General features: G+C 48.0%; 1 protein-coding gene across 1 annotated transcript; it reads right to left on the bottom strand.

Moving 5' to 3' along the window:
• Positions 1-3,485: 3,485 nt before the first annotated feature.
• LOC137351474 (uncharacterized protein in mobD 3'region-like) lies at positions 3,486-16,829 on the bottom strand. The gene is made up of 2 exons (XM_068015921.1): positions 15,999-16,829; positions 3,486-3,746 (listed from the first exon to the last, which is right to left on the bottom strand). Exons 1-2 carry the CDS (start codon positions 16,827-16,829, stop codon positions 3,486-3,488), a joined length of 1,092 nt encoding a protein of 363 aa, XP_067872022.1.
• Between the last annotated feature and the right edge of the window lie 1,899 nt (positions 16,830-18,728).

The raw sequence follows: 18,728 nt of genomic DNA, 5'->3' as shown, positions 1-18,728 counted from the left end.
TGTGCTGTGCACAAATTGGCTGTGGTGTTTCCTACATTATGACAGTGACTGCGCGTCAAAAGGTGTTTCATTGGCTATAAAGCACTTTGGAATGTTCTGAGATTGTGAAAAGTGCGATATAAATGCACATTGTTTCTTTTCTCTTGCCCTCTCACAGGGTTTTCGAACATAAAGTGGAAACATTGTCACATGATGTGCTTGCCTCGCAGTAAATGAGAAATTAGCACAAGAAAAGGTATTTTATCAAAATATACACAAAATGATAACCAAATATGAAGGGCAGTGCCCATTTAAATGGGTAGGCCTTTAACACCCACAATTGTTTTTGTCTCCTGCATCTCCCCATGTGACCCGGGCCGTGACCTTACACAAGTGAAAAATAAACTAACTGACAAGAAACCACTGTCCCACAGACCACATAGTGCCATGCCAGGAAGATAATAGTGTCCAGGCACCGGGTTACTGAAGAATCACAGGCCTCTGACAAGCAGATCTGTGTCTGAACTTTGACCTTTCATCAAGATCCTGGTGCCCTCCTTCAAAACCCCGCCGGAATTTCGGGCCCAGCTCTTAGGTGCCTTCTTTCAAGACTGAGAATCGCAGGTTTCTCTGGTCTTTCCTCATAACTCGCCACGGTGTCAGCAGGTAATTGAACTGTGGGTGGCATCACGATCCAGCCAATAGCGGACTTACTCAAATTTCACACACACCCACCTTCCATCAGGGATCACTGGATAATGAGCAGCAGCTGGAAACCTATCTGATAATTCCTGTCCCTTACCCCAATACACAGACTTGCTGTGAATAGAATGAAGTAACTCAGTACAGACCAGAACTCAAACCAAAGCCTTGCTTGTTGCATGGCTTGGCATCACATATTACAATTACCTATTGATCTATTATGTGTGTGGGGGGGGGGGGGAGGGGGGTGCAAGACTGCCAGCCACCACCCCCCCTCCCAATCATTCTTCGATTGATTCAAAATAACGATGCATCATAAAGAAGAACCTTCAGGTACTCTTCATTTCTATCAGATGAAGACACAGGCCAGATAGATGTGGCTTGTATTCCCACATTTTAGAAGGTTGAGGGGTGATCCAATTGAAGTTTTTAAAATGATAAATTGATTTGATAGGGTAGCTAGAGAGCAACTATTTGCACTGGTGGGAGAATGGGGAACAATCTTCAAATTAGAGCCAGGCCATTCAGGGGTGATGTTGGGAAGTATCTCTTCACACAAAGGGTAGTCAAAATCTGGAACTCTTTGCCCCGAAAGGCTGTGGATGGCGTCAATTGAAGCTCCTAAAAATGAGATCAACGGATTTCTATTGGGTCAGGGTATCAGGGATATGGAGCAAAGGTGGCTAAATGGAGTTAAGGCACAGATCAGCCGTGATCTAACTAAATTGCGGAGCAAGCTTGAGGGGTTGAATGGCCTCCCCCTGCTCCTCTGTCACACCTCAGGAATGTGGACACTTCAAAGTTGTTGCAAAACAAAAGGATTTATAAATAAACAAGCCTGAACCGAAATAGCAGGAATACCGAACAATGTCCAGCTCCAGATGGTAAAGGGACGATCGTGCAGTGATGTATGCAGGGCGCATTGTGTAGCTCAGTGAGACTGTACACTACAATTACCTTACAGGGATAGTCTGTTCACTCAGACGCCACACAGGGCTGGGAAATGTTTCACCATTGACATGCTGCAGAGAGAACTGCTGACATCATGTGAGATCAGCCTCTGTACAATAGAGGTGATGTCAGCCCATTGTCAGTGCAGGGACTGTGTGTATCATGCAATGACCTCATCCCTTCCACATTTATCTTGGGTCTGTACTTTCATCAAGGCTGTGAAACAGAACAAGCTGCAGCCAAGAATTACATATCAGTGCCGAGTGGTGTAAGGGTATCTGGGAACTGAAGTAAAAGCTTATGGGCAACCATCAGACAACAATTTACATTTAACACAGTAAAATGTCCCAAGGCACTTCAGAGGAGTATCATCAGACAAAGATTGACACCGAGTCACATCAGGAGATATTAGGACAGGTGACCAAAAGCATGGATAAAGAGTCTCTCAAAGCAGCAGGTAGACAGGCAGAGAGGTGTAGGGAGGGTATCCCAGAACTTGGGGCCCAGGCAACTGAAGGCACGTCTACCAATGGTGGAGTGATTAAAATCAGGGAAGCTCAAAAGGCCAGAATTAGAGGAGTGCAGGTATCTCGGAGGCTTGTTGAGCTGGGGGAGATTACACAGGTAGGGAGGGGCGAGGCCCTGGAGGGATTTGAAAATAAGGATGACAATTTAAAAATCGAGGTGTTGCTTGACTGGGAGGCAATGTAGGTCGGTGAGCACGGGTGAAAGGGGAATAGGATTCGGTGTGAATTAGGATACAGGCAGCAGAGTTTTGGATGGGGGAAGATGGGAGAGCACTGAAATGGTTGAGTTTGGAGGTAACAAAGGTATGGGTGACTGTTTCAGCAGCCGATGGGCAGTTCTCAGAGATCTCTAGGGCTGGAAAAGATTAGAGAAATAGGGAGGGGCGAGGCCATAGAGGGAATTGAACACAAGGATGAGAATTTCAAATTTGCGATTTAAATTATGACTTGGGGAGGGATGGCTTGAAATCAGAAGCTATGGGAGGTTGGTGGTGCCCTTCTGTCAGGAGCTGGTGGGCAGGAGATGTAGAAAGGATACCCTTCGTAATGTAGAGCCACAGGGGCTGCCCATCAGTGTTGGTCCTGAAATCTCACAGGTCTGTCCCGAGCTCCTGCCAACCTGTCATTGGAAAATCGGCAGAGCCCGGAAAGATGGAGTGAACACCTGCTTCTCCAGTGAGGGTGGGGGAGAGGGTGCGGTGGGAGGTCCCACTGGAGAAGTTCCCGCCAAATTCTGAGCAGCTCTACATAAACAGTGGCGGGCCTACTGACCAATCAGGGTGCCAATTGTGTTTCATAAAACTGTAAAAACAGTTCACAAGACTGGTTCAGAGATTCCTCTTCCCCCCCTCCCCCCCCAATCCCCGCCACACCCTGAAGGGCACAGAAAACCAAGCACAACACAGCCTCTTCACCTTCAGTATCAATCATGGCCCAGCTAAACCCAGCAATGCATGATGTGCATTTATTAAGTTCCTTTTAAGATCTCAGTATGTCCTAAAGCACATCACAGCCAATGAAGTACTTTTTGAACCCGAGTCACTGTTGCAATATAGGAAACATGGCAGCCAATTTGCACACAGCAAGATTCCACAAATAGCAATGTGATAAATGACTAATTTTAGTGATGATGGTTGAGGGATAAACATTGGTTGGGACACCGGGGAAAACTCACTATCTCCTCTTAGAAATCGAGCTTTGGATCTTTTATCCCCAGCTGAGGGGGCAGACAGGACCTCATCTGAAAATGGATCACCCTCTGGAAGATGGTTTAATATGGAATCAGGAGGGCCACTGCTTCTTGTCCCTGCTCCATATTCAGGGAAGTTACTTCTTTGCTGCACTTGATCCTGAGGGCTGCTTTCTCTGACTGTGTCCCGGGATGGCGCCAGGTAAAACCAGTGTTGGAGCGGAGACCTCAAGCAGGCGGGAAACCTGGGACCCGAAACCACAAACCTTCTGACTGCAAGGCGAGAGTGCAATCAGTGAGCCGTATCGGATGCTTCTGTGCATTTGAGAGAGAGGGCCCTGGCAGGTGGGCAGGTTGCTCGTCTGCTGCCTGAGAAACTTGGCCTCCCTCCATTCTTCCTGAAAAGGCATAGAGATATTCCCAAAGGGAAGCACCATGCCTCCTTTAAAACTGGCAAGGTGGTGGCAGGGGCTACGGTATTGTTGTCTGATGGTTGCTCTACGGCAGCGAGGCCTGGACAACGTATGCCAGCCAAGAGCGACGTCTCAATTCATTCCATCTTCGCTGCCTTCGGAGAATACTTGGCATCAGGTGGCAGGACTATATCTCCAACACAGAAGTCCTTGAAGCGGCCAACATCCCCAGCTTATACACACTACTGAGTCAGCGGCGCTTGAGATGGCTTGGCCATGTGAGCCGCATGGAAGATGGCAGGATCCCCAAAGACACATTGTACAGCGAGCTCGCCACTGGTATCAGACCCACCGGCCGTCCATGTCTCCGTTATAAAGACGTCTGCAAACGCGACATGAAATCGTGTGACATTGATCACAAGTCGTGGGAGTCAGTTGCCAGTATTCGCCAGAGCTGGCGGGCAGCCATAAAGACAGGGCTAAATTGTGGCGAGTCGAAGAGACTTAGTAGTTGGCAGGAAAAAAGACAGAGGCGCAAGGGGAGAGCCAACTGTGCAACAGCCCCAACAAACAAATTTCTCTGCAGCACCTGTGGAAGAGCCTGTCACTCCAGAATTGGCCTTTATAGCCACTCCAGGCGCTGCTTCACAAACCACTGACCACCTCCAGGCGCGTATCCATTGTCTCTCGAGATAAGGAGGCCCAAAAGAGAAAGAGGTGGCAGGGGATGGGGGAGGGAGGATGGGGGAAGGGGCACTTGTGAAAAAGAAAAGAAAAGATCAGCTAATACGTTTTCTGCTAATTCCTGTATGAACTAACCAGGCTTTGAAACCAATTTCTGTCTTTAGTCAGTAGAACTCCTGCCTCTGAGTCAGGAGGTCAGGGGTTTAAGCTCCTCTCCAGAGATTTGGCACAGAATTCAGGATGGTACTCCAGGGCAGTACTGAGGTGCCACCTTTTAGACGAAATGTTAAAATAAGGATGTGTCTGCCATCTCAGGCGGACGTAAAAGATCCCATGGCAATATTGCCAATAAGAGCAGGGGTCTGCCCCCGCACCCACTGCCCCCCCCCCCCCCCCCCCCACTGGTACCCTGGCTAATATTAATCCTCAATCAACCTCAATAAAACACATGCTGTATGTGGGATCTTGCTATGTGCAAATCAGCTGCCACGTTTCCCACAATACAACAGTGACTATACTTGATTGGCTGAAAAACACTTTGCAATGTCCTTAAATCATGAAAGGTGCTGTATAAATGGAAACCCCTTTCGCTCCAGGTTAAAAGGATTTTAAGAATAATGTCAGAACAACGTCTCTTAATTTTGACAACACATTAATACATGTAGCAAGGCTCATGGTGATATTACTCTCTGTGAATTTGGAGAACTTCCTGTGGTATCAAGAGTTACAATACGCTTCCTGTTTATGGGCCAGAAAACCCCCCCGCACTGAATATTGGTACATTTTAAAATGTTGCTAATACCTGTGACCCAAAAATGACCCCAGGTCACAGAATGGCACAGAAAAATCTTTTCTGCGGAAAATAAACTGTCAGCCTCCGCCCTACACCACAAGGTGCATGAGAGAACAAGCATTGGTTTACCGAAGGAAAACAGCAGGCCTCAAGGCCAATCAAAACCAGGTTAGAACTTTGACCTTTCACCTTGAGACTTGAGTTCAAGTCTAATTTGAAACAAGATTAGATCTTAATCACACATTTCTGCTTGTTTTGAACTTTTTATGATCTAAAGATAACCCCCAGCTTCTTTTTGCCACTACAAATTGTTTCCTTAAACCCCTCCTCCCTGCTCACTCTACCCTCACCTCCAACAAGCAGAGCGAGATGCTTTTGGACTTCTTTATCTCTATGGTGGGGACCATCCGTTCAGCTGCTGCTGTTGTTTTTCCCTTTCCCCATTCCCACCAAGCCAAACTCCCCCCAATCCTCCACTTCTCTTTAGTTTCTCTCCCATCTACCCCCACGCCCTCTCCAATCTCATCTCATCCTCGAGACCCACCTCCTGTTCCCTCGACCCTGTTTCCATTAAACTGCTGACCACGCAAATTCCCTTCCTGGCTCCCATGCTAGCTGATATCGTAAATGGTTCTATCACCACTGGTGCTCTACCCTTCTTTTAAAACTGCATCGATTACTCCCTTCCTCATAAAATCCACCCTCAGCCTCTCTGTCCTTGCAAATGTCCATCCCATCTGCAACCTCCCCTTCCTCTCCTCGGAGGCATTGTCACCTCCCAAATCTGTGCCCATGTCTGAACTCCTCCAATCAGGTTTCTATCTCTGCTACAGCACCGAAACAATCAGAATCAAAGTCACAAATGAATTATAGGCTCCTCCCACTTCTGACGAGGTGAATTACAGACAGGTAGGGAGAGAGGAGGGGAGTAGACGGGGAGAAGTGGGGAGGGGGAGAGGTAGGGAGCAGAGGAGGAGAGGCGGGGAAGGGGAGGAGGAGAGGTGGGGAAGGGAGGAGGAAAGGCGAGGAGTGGAGGGGGAGGGAAGAGGTGAGGAATGGAGGGGAGAGGTGGGAAGCGGAGGAGGAAAGGTCAGCAGCGGAGGGGGAGAGGTGGGGTAGGGAGGGGAGAGATGGGGAGGGAAGAGGGGGAGGTGGAAAGGGGAGGGGAGAGGTGAGGAGGGGAGGGGAGAGGTGAGGAGGGGAGGGGAGAACAGGGAGGGGAGGGGGAGAGGTGGAGAGGGGAGGGGAGAGGCGAGGCGTGAAACGGAGAGATGGGGAGGGGAAAGGGGGAGACGAGGAGGGGGGAAGGAAGAGGCGAGGAGGTGAGGGGGGAGAGATGGAGAGGCGAGGGGAGAGGCGAGATGGGGTGGGGAGAGGTGAGGAGGGGAGGGGAGAGGTGGAGTGGAGAGGGGAGAGACGATAGGGGAGAGTCGGCGAGAGGAGAGGGGCAGCGGTGGAGAGCAGAGGAGGGGAGAGGCAAGGACGGGAGGGGAGATACGGGGAGGGGAGAGACGGGGAGAGGGGAGGGGAGGGGAGAGGTAGCAAGGTGAGAGCTGGAGAGGGGAGGAGAGAGGTGAGGAGGGGAGGGGAGAGGTGGTGAGGTGAGGAGAGGAGAGGAGAGGTGAAGAGGGGAGAGACGGGGAGGGGAGAGGGGAGAGACGGAGAGGGGAGATGGGGAGGGGAGAGGGGAGAGATGGGGAGAGACAGGGAGGGGAGATGGGGAGGATGTGCTCCAGAAAAGGGAGGCACTTGGGTTTCATTTATTGACGTTATAGGCAACACTTTTATAGAATCATAGAATCATGCGGCGCAGGAGGCCATTCGGCCCACCGTACCTGTGCTGGCTCTTTGAAAAGCTTTGCAATTAGTTTCATTCCCCTGCCCTCTCCCCATTACCCTGGACATTTTTCTTGCCAGGTATTCATCCAATTCCATTTTGAATGTTCCCATTGAAAGTGCTTCCAGCACCCAGTGCAATCCAGATCATCAGAACTCTGTGATTATAGGCAGTGCGACAGCAAGTTTCCCGTGAAGTTCTCATATAGTCCTGCTAGACTGACTTTGTGATATTGGGTAATGGATGCTTTTTTTTAACCACAGGCAGGCTATTTAAAAAAGAAGCTTTGGACATTTGGTAGAAACACACAGGATTACACTGTCCTTGTGGTTAACTGTTGAGAAATCTTAGTGTGTACCCTAGAAGACAATTGCTGGAAATTATTGCTTGACGCTGTGGTGGAAACATCCTAAAAATAACCCAGCACTGTTCTGCTCGATTGGAGGGAAGCTAAGGAAATGCTGACCCATGCTCAGTTTTTGAGAAGGTACAGAGTGTGAGTGTGTTTGCTGATGATGGTGATGACTGCCTCTGGCCCCTTTTATACCAGCTCCCAAAATATTCAGCTCCTGATTGGGCTAAGGATGAGGCCGCACTCTTGCGTGGGTCCAATTACAGAGTGTGAGTTCCTCTTGACTGACAGCATGTTTCCTGTTGATAGAGTAAGAAAAACAGAGAGTGAGCATGGGCACATGGGCAAGCAGCCAATCTTACTGCTGATCTCTGTGACCTCGCTGAAACCCTGGCAACGGTGAATTTGCAGAGAGTTGGCAGTGGATTTTCATTGTCCAGGAGCCAATCCGATGACACAAAGTACACACTGGGATGTGCATTACTCAGAGCTGCCTGTTTGACTAAGCTTGGCTCAACCTGAGCCTGAGAGAGGAGATGACAAGACCCACAACGTGTGATTCACTCCCGGGAATCTCAGGGCCAAAGGCAAATCAGCTCATAGGTCGTAATCTGACAAAATTCATTCAAATCACTGTGGCCAGTTTGGTCAAATAATGATGACTTCAAACCAAACAGGGATCTAATTAAATATACGGGTGGATTTCGTAAGAAATTAAACAAGATGGTGTATTGTGTCGCCCTTGTGGGCCTAAGCTCAGAACACCTGTGAGTAAGAATAGCAGATCACCAAACTAATTATCACATGGCTCTAAACGACATCAGATAGATCCCAATCAGAGAGATTCCAGTCAGGTGGGTCCCAGTCAGGTGGGTCCCAGTCAGATAGATTCCAATCAGATAGATCCCAGTCAGATAGATCCCAGTCAGGTGGTTCCCAGTCAGATAGATCCCAGTCAGGTGGTTCCCAGTCAGGTGGTTCCCAGTCAGATAGATCCCAGTCAGATAGATCCTAGTCAGGTGGTTCCCAGTCAAATAGATCCCAGTCAGGTGGATCCCAGTCAGGTGGTTCCCAGTCAGGTGGTTCCCAGTCAGATAGATCCCAGTCAGGTGGATCCCAGTCAGATGGTTCCCAGTCAGGTGGTTCCCAGTCAAATAGATCCCAGTCAGGTGGATCCCAGTCAGGTGGTTCCGAGTCAGATAGATCCCAGTCAGATAGATCCCAGTCAGGTGGTTCCCAGTCAGATAGATTCCAGTCAGATAGATCCCAATCAGAGAGATTCCAGTCAGGTGGGTCCCAGTCAGATAGATTCCAGTCAAGTGGATCCCAGTCAGGAGGTTCCCAGTCAGGTGGTTTCCAGTCAGATAGATTCCAATCAGATAGATCCCAGTCAGATAGATCCCAGTCAGGTGGATCCCAGTCAGGTGGTTTCCAGTCAGATAGATCCTAGTCAGGTGGTTCCCAGTCAAATAGATTCCAGTCAGATAGATCCCAGTCAGATAGATCCCAGTCAGGTGGATCCCAGTCAGGTAGTTCCCACTCAGATAGATCCCAGTCAGATAGATTCCATTCAGATAGATCCCAGTCAGATAGATCCCAATCAGATAGATCCCAGTCAGGTGGTTCCCAGTCAGATAGATTCCAGTCAGATAGATCCCAGTCAGGTGGATCCCAGTTAGGTGGTTCCCAGTCAGATAGATCCTAGTGAGGTGGATCCCAGTCAGGTGGATCCCAGTCAGGTGGATCCCAGTCAGATAGATTACAGTCAGGTGGTTTCCAGTCAGATAGATTCCAATCAGATAGATCCCAGTCAGATAGATCCCAGTCAGGTGGATCCCAGTCAGGTGGTTCCCAGTCAAATAGATTCCAGTCAGATAGATCCCAATCAGATAGATCCCAGTCAGGTGGATCCCAGTCAGGTGGTTCCCAGTCAGATAGATCCCAGTCAAATAGATACCAGTCAGGTGGATCCCAGTCAGGTAGTTCCCACTCAGATAGATCCCAGTCAGATGATTCCCAGTCAGATAGATTCCATTCAGATAGATCCCAGTCAGATAGATCCCAATCAGATAGATCCCAGTCAGGTGGATCCCAGTTAGGTGGTTCCCAGTCAGATAGATCCTAGTGAGGTGGATCCCAGTCAGGTGGATCCCAGTCAGGTGGATCCCAGTCAGATAGATTACAGTCAGGTGGTTCCCAGTCAGATAGATCCCAATCAGATAGATCCCAGTCAGGTGGTTTCCAGTCAGATAGATCCCAGTCAGATAGATTACAGCCAGATAGATTCCAGTCAGATAGATTACAGCCAGATAGATCCCAGTCAGGTGGATCCCAATCAGATAGATCCCAGTCAGATAGATTACAGCCAGATAGATCCCAGTCAGGTGGATCCCAATCAGATAGATCCCAGTCAGATAGATTACAGCCAGATAGATTCCAGTCAGATAGATCCCAGTCAGATAGATCCCAATCAGATAGATCCCAGTCAGATAGATTACAGCCAGATAGATTCCAGTCAGATAGATCCCAATCAGATAGATCCCAGTCAGATAGATTACAGCCAGATAGATTCCAGTCAGATAGATCCCAGTCAGATAGATCCCAATCAGATAGATCCCAGTCAGATAGATTACAGCCAGATAGTTTCCAGTCAGATAGATCCCAGTCAGATAGATTACAGCCAGATAGATCCCAGTCAGGTGGATCCCAATCAGATAGATCCCAGTCAGATAGATTACAGCCAGATAGATTCCAGTCAGATAGATCCCAGTCAGATAGATCCCAATCAGATAGATCCCAGTCAGATAGATTACAGCCAGATAGATTCCAGTCAGATAGATTCCAGTCAGATAGATCCCAGTCAGGTGGATCCCAGTCAGGTGGTTCCCAGTCAGATAGATTCCATTCAGATAGATCCCAGTCAGGTGGTTCCCAGTCAGATAGATTCCATTCAGATAGATCCCAGTCAGATAGATCCCAATCAGATAGATCCCAGTCAGGTGGTTCCCAGTCAGATAGTTCCCAGTCAGATAGATCCCAGTCAGATAGATCCCAATCAGATAGATCCCAGTCAGGTGGTTCCCAGTCAGATAGATTCCATTCAGATAGATCCCAGTCAGATAGATCCCAATCAGATAGATCCCAGTCAGGTGGTTCCCAGTCAGATAGTTCCCAGTCAGATAGATCCCAGTCAGATAGATCCCAGTCAGGTGGATCCCAGTCAGGTGGTTCCCAGTCAGATAGATTCCATTCAGATAGATCCCAGTCAGATAGATCCCAATCAGATAGATCCCAGTCAGGTGGTTCCCAGTCAGATAGATTCCATTCAGATAGATCCCAGTCAGATAGATCCCAATCAGATAGATCCCAGTCAGGTGGTTCCCAGTCAGATAGTTCCCAGTCAGATAGATCCCAGTCAGATAGATCCCAGTCAGGTGGATCCCAGTCAGATGATTCCCAGTCAGATAGATTCCATTCAGATAGATCCCAGTCAGATAGATCCCAATCAGATAGATCCCAGTCAGGTGGTTCCCAGTCAGATAGATCCTAGTCAGGTGGATCCCAATCAGGTGGTTCCCAGTCAGATAGATCCCAGTCAGATAGATCCTAGTGAGGTGGATCCCAGTCAGGTGGATCCCAGTCAGGTGGATCCCAGTCAGATAGATCCCAGTCAGATAGATCCCAGTCAGATAGATTACAGTCAGATAGATTCCAGTCAGATAGATCCCAGTCAGGTGGATCCCAGTTAGGTGGTTTCCAGTCAGATAGATCCCAGTCAGATAGATCCTAGTGAGGTGGATCCCAGTCAGGTGGATCCCAGTCAGGTGGATCCCAGTCAGGTGGATCCCAGTCAGATAGATCCCAGTCAGATAGATCCCAGTCAGATAGATTACAGTCAGATAGATCCCAGTCAGATAGATCCCAATCAGATAGATCCCAGTCAGGTGGTTCCCAGTCAGATAGTTCCCAGTCAGATAGATCCCAGTCAGATAGATCCCAATCAGATAGATCCCAGTCAGGTGGTTCCCAGTCAGATAGATTCCATTCAGATAGATCCCAGTCAGATAGATCCCAATCAGATAGATCCCAGTCAGGTGGTTCCCAGTCAGATAGTTCCCAGTCAGATAGATCCCAGTCAGATAGATCCCAGTCAGGTGGATCCCAGTCAGGTGGTTCCCAGTCAGATAGATTCCATTCAGATAGATCCCAGTCAGATAGATCCCAATCAGATAGATCCCAGTCAGGTGGTTCCCAGTCAGATAGATTCCATTCAGATAGATCCCAGTCAGATAGATCCCAATCAGATAGATCCCAGTCAGGTGGTTCCCAGTCAGATAGTTCCCAGTCAGATAGATCCCAGTCAGATAGATCCCAGTCAGGTGGATCCCAGTCAGATGATTCCCAGTCAGATAGATTCCATTCAGATAGATCCCAGTCAGATAGATCCCAATCAGATAGATCCCAGTCAGGTGGTTCCCAGTCAGATAGATCCTAGTCAGGTGGATCCCAATCAGGTGGTTCCCAGTCAGATAGATCCCAGTCAGATAGATCCTAGTGAGGTGGATCCCAGTCAGGTGGATCCCAGTCAGGTGGATCCCAGTCAGATAGATCCCAGTCAGATAGATCCCAGTCAGATAGATTACAGTCAGATAGATTCCAGTCAGATAGATCCCAGTCAGGTGGATCCCAGTTAGGTGGTTTCCAGTCAGATAGATCCCAGTCAGATAGATCCTAGTGAGGTGGATCCCAGTCAGGTGGATCCCAGTCAGGTGGATCCCAGTCAGGTGGATCCCAGTCAGATAGATCCCAGTCAGATAGATCCCAGTCAGATAGATTACAGTCAGATAGATCCCAGTCAGATAGATCCCAATCAGATAGATCCCAGTCAGGTGGTTTCCAGTCAGATAGATCCCAGTCAGATAGATCCCAATCAGATAGATCCCAATCAGATAGATCCCAGTCAGGTGGTTTCCAGTCAGATAGATCCCAGTCAGATAGATCCCAGTCAGATAGATCCCAATCAGATAGATCCCAGTCAGGTGGTTTCCAGTCAGATAGATCCCAGTCAGATAGATCCCAATCAGATAGATCCCAGTCAGATAGATTACAGTCAGATAGATTCCAGTCAGATAGATCCCAGTCAGATAGATCCCAGTCAGATAGATTACAGTCAGATAGATCCCAGTCAGGTGGTTCCCAGTCAGATAGTTCCCAGTCAGATAGATCCCAGTCAGATAGATCCCAGTCAGGTGGATCCCAGTCAGGTGGTTCCCAGTCAGATAGATTCCATTCAGATAGATCCCAGTCAGATAGATCCCAATCAGATAGATCCCAGTCAGGTGGTTTCCAGTCAGATAGATCCCAGTCAGATAGATCCCAGTCAGATAGATCCCAATCAGATAGATCCCAGTCAGGTGGTTTCCAGTCAGATAGATCCCAGTCAGATAGATCCCAATCAGATAGATCCCAGTCAGATAGATTACAGTCAGATAGATTCCAGTCAGATAGATCCCAGTCAGGTGGATCCCAATCAGGTGGTTCCCAGTCAGATAGATCCTAGTGAGGTGGATCCCAGTCAGGTGGATCCCAGTCAGGTGGATCCCAGTCAGATAGATTACAGTCAGATAGATCCCAATCAGATAGATCCCAGTCAGGTGGTTCCCAGTCAGATAGATTACAGTCAGATAGATCCCAGTCAGATAGATTACAGTCAGATAGATCCCAGTCAGATAGATCCCAATCAGATAGATCCCAGTCAGATAGATTCCAGTCAGATAGATCCCAATCAGATAGATCCCAGTCAGGTGGTTCCCAGTCAGATAGATCCCAATCAGATAGATCCCAGTCAGATAGATCCCAGTCAGGTGGTTTCCAGTCAGATAGATCCCAGTCAGATAGATCCCAGTCAGATAGATCCCAATCAGATAGATCCCAGTCAGATAGATTACAGTCAGATAGATTCCAGTCAGATAGATCCCAGTCAGGTGGATCCCAGTTAGGTGGTTCCCAGTCAGATAGATCCTAGTGAGGTGGATCCCAGTCAGGTGGATCCCAGTCAGATAGATCCCAATCAGATAGATCCCAGTCAGGTGGTTTCCAGTCAGATAGATCCCAGTCAGATAGATCCCAGTCAGATAGATCCCAATCAGATAGATCCCAGTCAGATAGATTACAGTCAGATAGATTCCAGTCAGATAGATCCCAGTCAGGTGGATCCCAGTTAGGTGGTTCCCAGTCAGATAGATCCTAGTGAGGTGGATCCCAGTCAGGTGGATCCCAGTCAGATAGATCCCAATCAGATAGATCCCAGTCAGGTGGTTTCCAGTCAGATAGATCCCAGTCAGATAGATCCCAGTCAGATAGATCCCAATCAGATAGATCCCAGTCAGATAGATTACAGTCAGATAGATTACAGTCAGATAGATCCCAGTCAGATAGATCCCAATCAGATAGATCCCAGTCAGGTGGTTTCCAGTCAGATAGATCCCAGTCAGATAGATCCCAGTCAGATAGATCCCAATCAGATAGATCCCAGTCAGATAGATTACAGTCAGATAGATTCCAGTCAGATAGATCCCAGTCAGGTGGATCCCAGTTAGGTGGTTCCCAGTCAGATAGATCCCAGTCAGATAGATCCTAGTGAGGTGGATCCCAGTCAGGTGGATCCCAGTCAGATAGATCCCAGTCAGATAGATTACAGTCAGATAGATCCCAATCAGATAGATCCCAGTCAGGTGGTTCCCAGTCAGATAGATTCCAGTCAGATAGATCCCAGTCAGATAGATTCCAGTCAGATAGATCCCAATCAGATAGATCCCAGTCAGGTGGTTCCCAGTCAGATAGATTCCAGTCAGATAGATCCCAGTCAGATAGATTACAGTCAGATAGATCCCAGTCAGATAGATCCCAATCAGATAGATCCCAGTCAGATAGATTCCAGTCAGATAGATCGCAATCAGATAGATCCCAGTCAGGTGGTTCCCAGTCAGATAGATTCCAGTCAGATAGATCCCAGTCAGGTGGTTCCCAGTCAGATAGATTACAGTCAGATAGATCCCAGTCAGATAGATCCCAGTCATGTGGTTTCCAGTCAGATAGATCCCAGTCAGATAGATCCCTATCAGATAGATCCCAGTCAGATAGATTCCAGTCAGATAGATTCCAGTCAGATAGATCCCAATCAGGTGGATCCAATCAGGTGCATCCCAGTTAGGTAGTTCACAGTCAGATAGATTCCAGTCAGATAGATTCCAGTCAGATAGATTCCAGTCAGGTAGTTCCCAGTCAGATAGAATCCAGTGAGATAGATCCCAATCAGATAGATTCCAGTCAGGTAGATCCCAGTCAGCTGGATTCCAGTCAGATGGATCCCAGTGAGATTGATCCCAGTCAGATAGATCCCAATCAGATAGATTCCAGTCAAGTGGATCCCAGTCAGGTAGTTCCCAGTCAGATCGATCCCAGTCAGATAGATTCCAATCAGATAGATTCCAGTCAAGTGGATCCCAGTCAGGTGGATCCCAGTCAGGTAGTTCCCAGTCAGATAGATTCCAGTCAGATCGATCCCAGTCAGATAGATTCCAATCAGATAGATTCCAGTCAAGTGGATCCCAGTCAGGTGGATCCCAGTCAGATCGATCCCAGTCAGATAGATTCCAATCAGATAGATTCCAGTCAAGTGGATCCCAGTCAGGTAGTTCCCAGTCAGATAGATTACAGTCAGATAGATCCCAATCAGATAGATTAAAGTCAGATAGATCCCAGTCAGATAGATCCCAATCAGATAGATCCCAGTCAGATAGATTCCAGTCAGATAGATCGCAATCAGATAGATCCCAGTCAGGTGGTTCCCAGTCAGATAGATTCCAGTCAGATAGATCCCAGTCAGGTGGTTTCCAGTCAGATAGATTACAGTCAGATAGATCCCAGTCAGATAGATCCCAGTCATGTGGTTTCCAGTCAGATAGATCCCAGTCAGATAGATCCCTATCAGATAGATCCCAGTCAGATAGATTACAGTCAGATAGATCCCAGTCAGATAGATCCCAGTCATGTGGTTTCCAGTCAGATAGATCCCAGTCAGATAGATTCCAGTCAGATAGATCCCAGTCAGGTGGATCCAATCAGGTGCATCCCAGTTAGGTAGTTCACAGTCAGATAGATCCCAGTCAGGTGGATTCCAGTCAGATAGATCCCAGTCAGATAGATTACAGTCAGATAGATCCAAGTCAGATAGATCCCAATCAGATAGATCCCAGTCAGGTGGTTTCCAGTCAGATAGATCCCAGTCAGATAGATCCCAATCAGATAGATCCCAGTCAGATAGATTACAGCCAGATAGATCCCAGTCAGATAGATCCCAATCAGATAGATCCCAGTCAGGTGGTTTCCAGTCAGATAGATCCCAGTCAGATAGATCCCAATCAGATAGATCCCAGTCAGATAGATTACAGTCATATAGATCCAAGTCAGATAGATCCCAATCAGATAGATCCCAGTCAGGTGGTTTCCAGTCAGATAGATCCCAGTCAGATAGATCCCAATCAGATAGATCCCAGTCAGATAGATTACAGCCAGATAGATTCCAGTCAGGTAGTTCCCAGTCAGATAGAATCCAGTGAGATAGATCCCAATCAGATAGATTCCAGTCAAGTGGATCCCAGTCAGATGGTTCCCCGTTAGATAGATCCCAGTCAGGCGGATCCCAGTCAGCTGGATTCCAGTCAGATGGATCCCAGTGAGATTGATCCCAGTCAGATAGATCCCAATCAGATAGATTCCAGTCAAGTGGATCCCAGTCAGGTAGTTCCCAGTCAGATAGATTCCAGTCAGATAGATCCCAGTCAGATAGATCCCAGTCAGGTGTTTTCCAGTCAGATAGATTCCAGTCAGATAGATTCCAGTCAAGTGGATCCCAGTCAGGTAGTTCCCAGTCAGATAGATTCCAGTCAGATAGATCCCAGTCAGATAGATCCCAGTCAGGTGTTTTCCAGTCAGATAGATTCCAGTCAGATAGATTCCAGTCAAGTGGATCCCAGTCAGATAAATTCCAGTCAGGTGATTCCCAGTCAGATAGATTCCAGTCAGATAGATCCCAGTTAGATAGATCCCAGTCAGGTGGATCCCAGTCATGTGGTTTCCAGTCAGGTGGTTCCCAGTCAGATAGATTCCAGTCAGATAGATCCCAGTCAGATCGATCCCAGTCATGTGGTTTCCAGTCAGGTGGTTCCCAGTCAGATTGATCCCAGTCAGATAGATTCCAATCAGATAGATTCCAGTCAAGTGGATCCCAGTCAGGTAGTTCCCAGTCAGATAAATTCCAGTCAGGTGATTCCCAGTCAGATAGATTCCAGTCAGATAGATCCCAGTTAGATAGATCCCAGTCAGGTGGATCCCAGTCATGTGGTTTCCAGTCAGGTGGTTCCCAGTCAGATAGATTCCAGTCAGATAGATCCCAGTCAGATAGATCCCAGTCAGGTGTTTTCCAGTAAGATAGATTCCAGTCAGATAGATCCCAGTGAGATAGATCCCAGTCAGGTGGATCCCAGTCAGGTGGTTCCCAGTCAGATAGATTCCAGTCAGATAGATCCCAGTTAGATAGATCCCAGTCAGGTGGATCCCAGTCAGGTGGTTTCCAGTCAGGTGGTTCCCAGTCAGATAGATTCCAGTCAGATAGATCCCAGTTAGATAGATCCCAGTCAGGTGGATCCCAGTCATGTGGTTTCCAGTCAGGTGGTTCCCAGTCAGATAGATTCCAGTCAGATAGATCCCAGTCAGATAGATCCCAGTCAGATGTTTTCCAGTAAGATAGATTCCAGTCAGATAGATCCCAGTTAGATAGATCCCAGTCAGGTGGATCCCAGTCAGGTGGTTCCCAGTCAGATAGATTCCAGTCAGATAGATCCCAGTTAGATAGATCCCAGTCAGGTGGATCCCAGTCAGGTGGTTCCCAGTCAGATAGATTCCAGTCAGATAGATCCCAGTTAGATAGATCCCAGTCAGGTGGATCCCAGTCAGGTGGTTCCCAGTCAGATAGATTCCAGTCAGATAGATCCCAGTTAGATAGATCCCAATCAGGTGGATCACAGTCAGATAGATTCCAGTCAGATAGATCCCAGTTAGATAGATCCCAGTCAGGTGGTTCCCAGTCAGGTGGCTCCCAGTCAGGTAGATCCCAGTCAGATAGATCCCAATCAGATAGATTCCAGTCAAGTGGATCCCAGTCAGGTGGTTCCCAGTCAGATAGATTCCACTCAGATAGATCCCAGTCAGGTGGTTCCCAGTCAGATAGATCCCAGTCAAATAGATCCCAGTCAGATAGATTCCAGTCAGGTAGATCCCAGTCAGGTAGATCCCAGTCAGATAGATCCCAGTCAGGTGGATCCCAGTCAGGTGGTTCCCAGTCAAATAAATCCCAGATAGATTCCAGTCAGGTGCATTCCAGTCAAGTGGATCCCAGTCAGGTAGATCCCAGTCAGGAGGATCCCAGTCAGGTAGTTCCCAGTCAGATAGATTCCAGTCAGGAGGATCCCAGTCAGGTGGTTCCCAGTCAGATAGATCCCAGTCAGATAGATCCCAGTCAGGTAGATCCCAGTCAGGAGGATCCCAGTCAGGTAGTTCCCAGTCAGATAGATTCTAGTCAGGTGGATCCCAGTCAGGTGGGTACCAGTCAAGCAGAGCCCAGTCAGGCTGATCCTGTGCCAAATAGATAACAATTGAGTAGATTCTATATCAGATCCCGGTGAGATAAAGCCTAGTTCTCCACTCTCTCTAAATCTCAGATATTTGATCTTGCATCTGTGGCCCCTCATCCAAGACGTCACAACTAGGTTTGTGTGTGTGTATGTGTATGTTTCTGTGTATTTGTGTCTGTGCATGTGTGTGAGTGTGCGTCTGTGTCTGTGTGTGTCAATATCTGTGCATGTGCGTCTATGTGTTTATGCAGGTGTCTATGCAGTATGTGAGTGGTTGTGTGTATATGTCTGTGTGTGTGTGCATGTGTGTGTGTCCTTGTATTTGTGTGTGATCTGTGTCTGTGTTTGTCTGTGATCTGTGTTTGCGTGTGTGTGTATTTGTGTGTGTGATCTGTGTGTGTCTGTGTGTGATCTGTGTGTGTGTGTGTGTGTGTGATCTGTGTGTGCGTGTCTGTGTGTGAGTGTGTGTGTGATCTGTGTGTGTGATCTGTGTGATCTGTGTGTGTGATCTGTGTGTGTGTGTGTGTGATCTGTGTGTGCGTGTCTGTGTGTGATCTGTGTGTGTGATCTGTGTGTGTGATCTGTGTGTGTGTGTGTGTGTGATCTG

This window comes from Heterodontus francisci, chromosome 36 (genome assembly GCF_036365525.1).
Source record: "Heterodontus francisci isolate sHetFra1 chromosome 36, sHetFra1.hap1, whole genome shotgun sequence".
NCBI lineage: Eukaryota > Metazoa > Chordata > Chondrichthyes > Heterodontiformes > Heterodontidae > Heterodontus > Heterodontus francisci.
This window is presented reverse-complemented; position numbering and strand designations above follow the sequence as displayed.

What these genes read in the sequence shown, in the direction of transcription:
- LOC137351474 (XM_068015921.1), bottom strand. Translation starts at nt 16,829, where the DNA reads ATGACTGGGATCCACCTGACTGGGATCTATCTAACTGGGATCTATCTG. An exon ending in TGACTGGAATCTATCTGGCT is followed by an intron (nt 3,747 to 15,998) that starts GTAATCTATCTG and finishes ATGCCTTTTCAG; the next exon opens with GAAGAATGGAGGGAGGCCAA.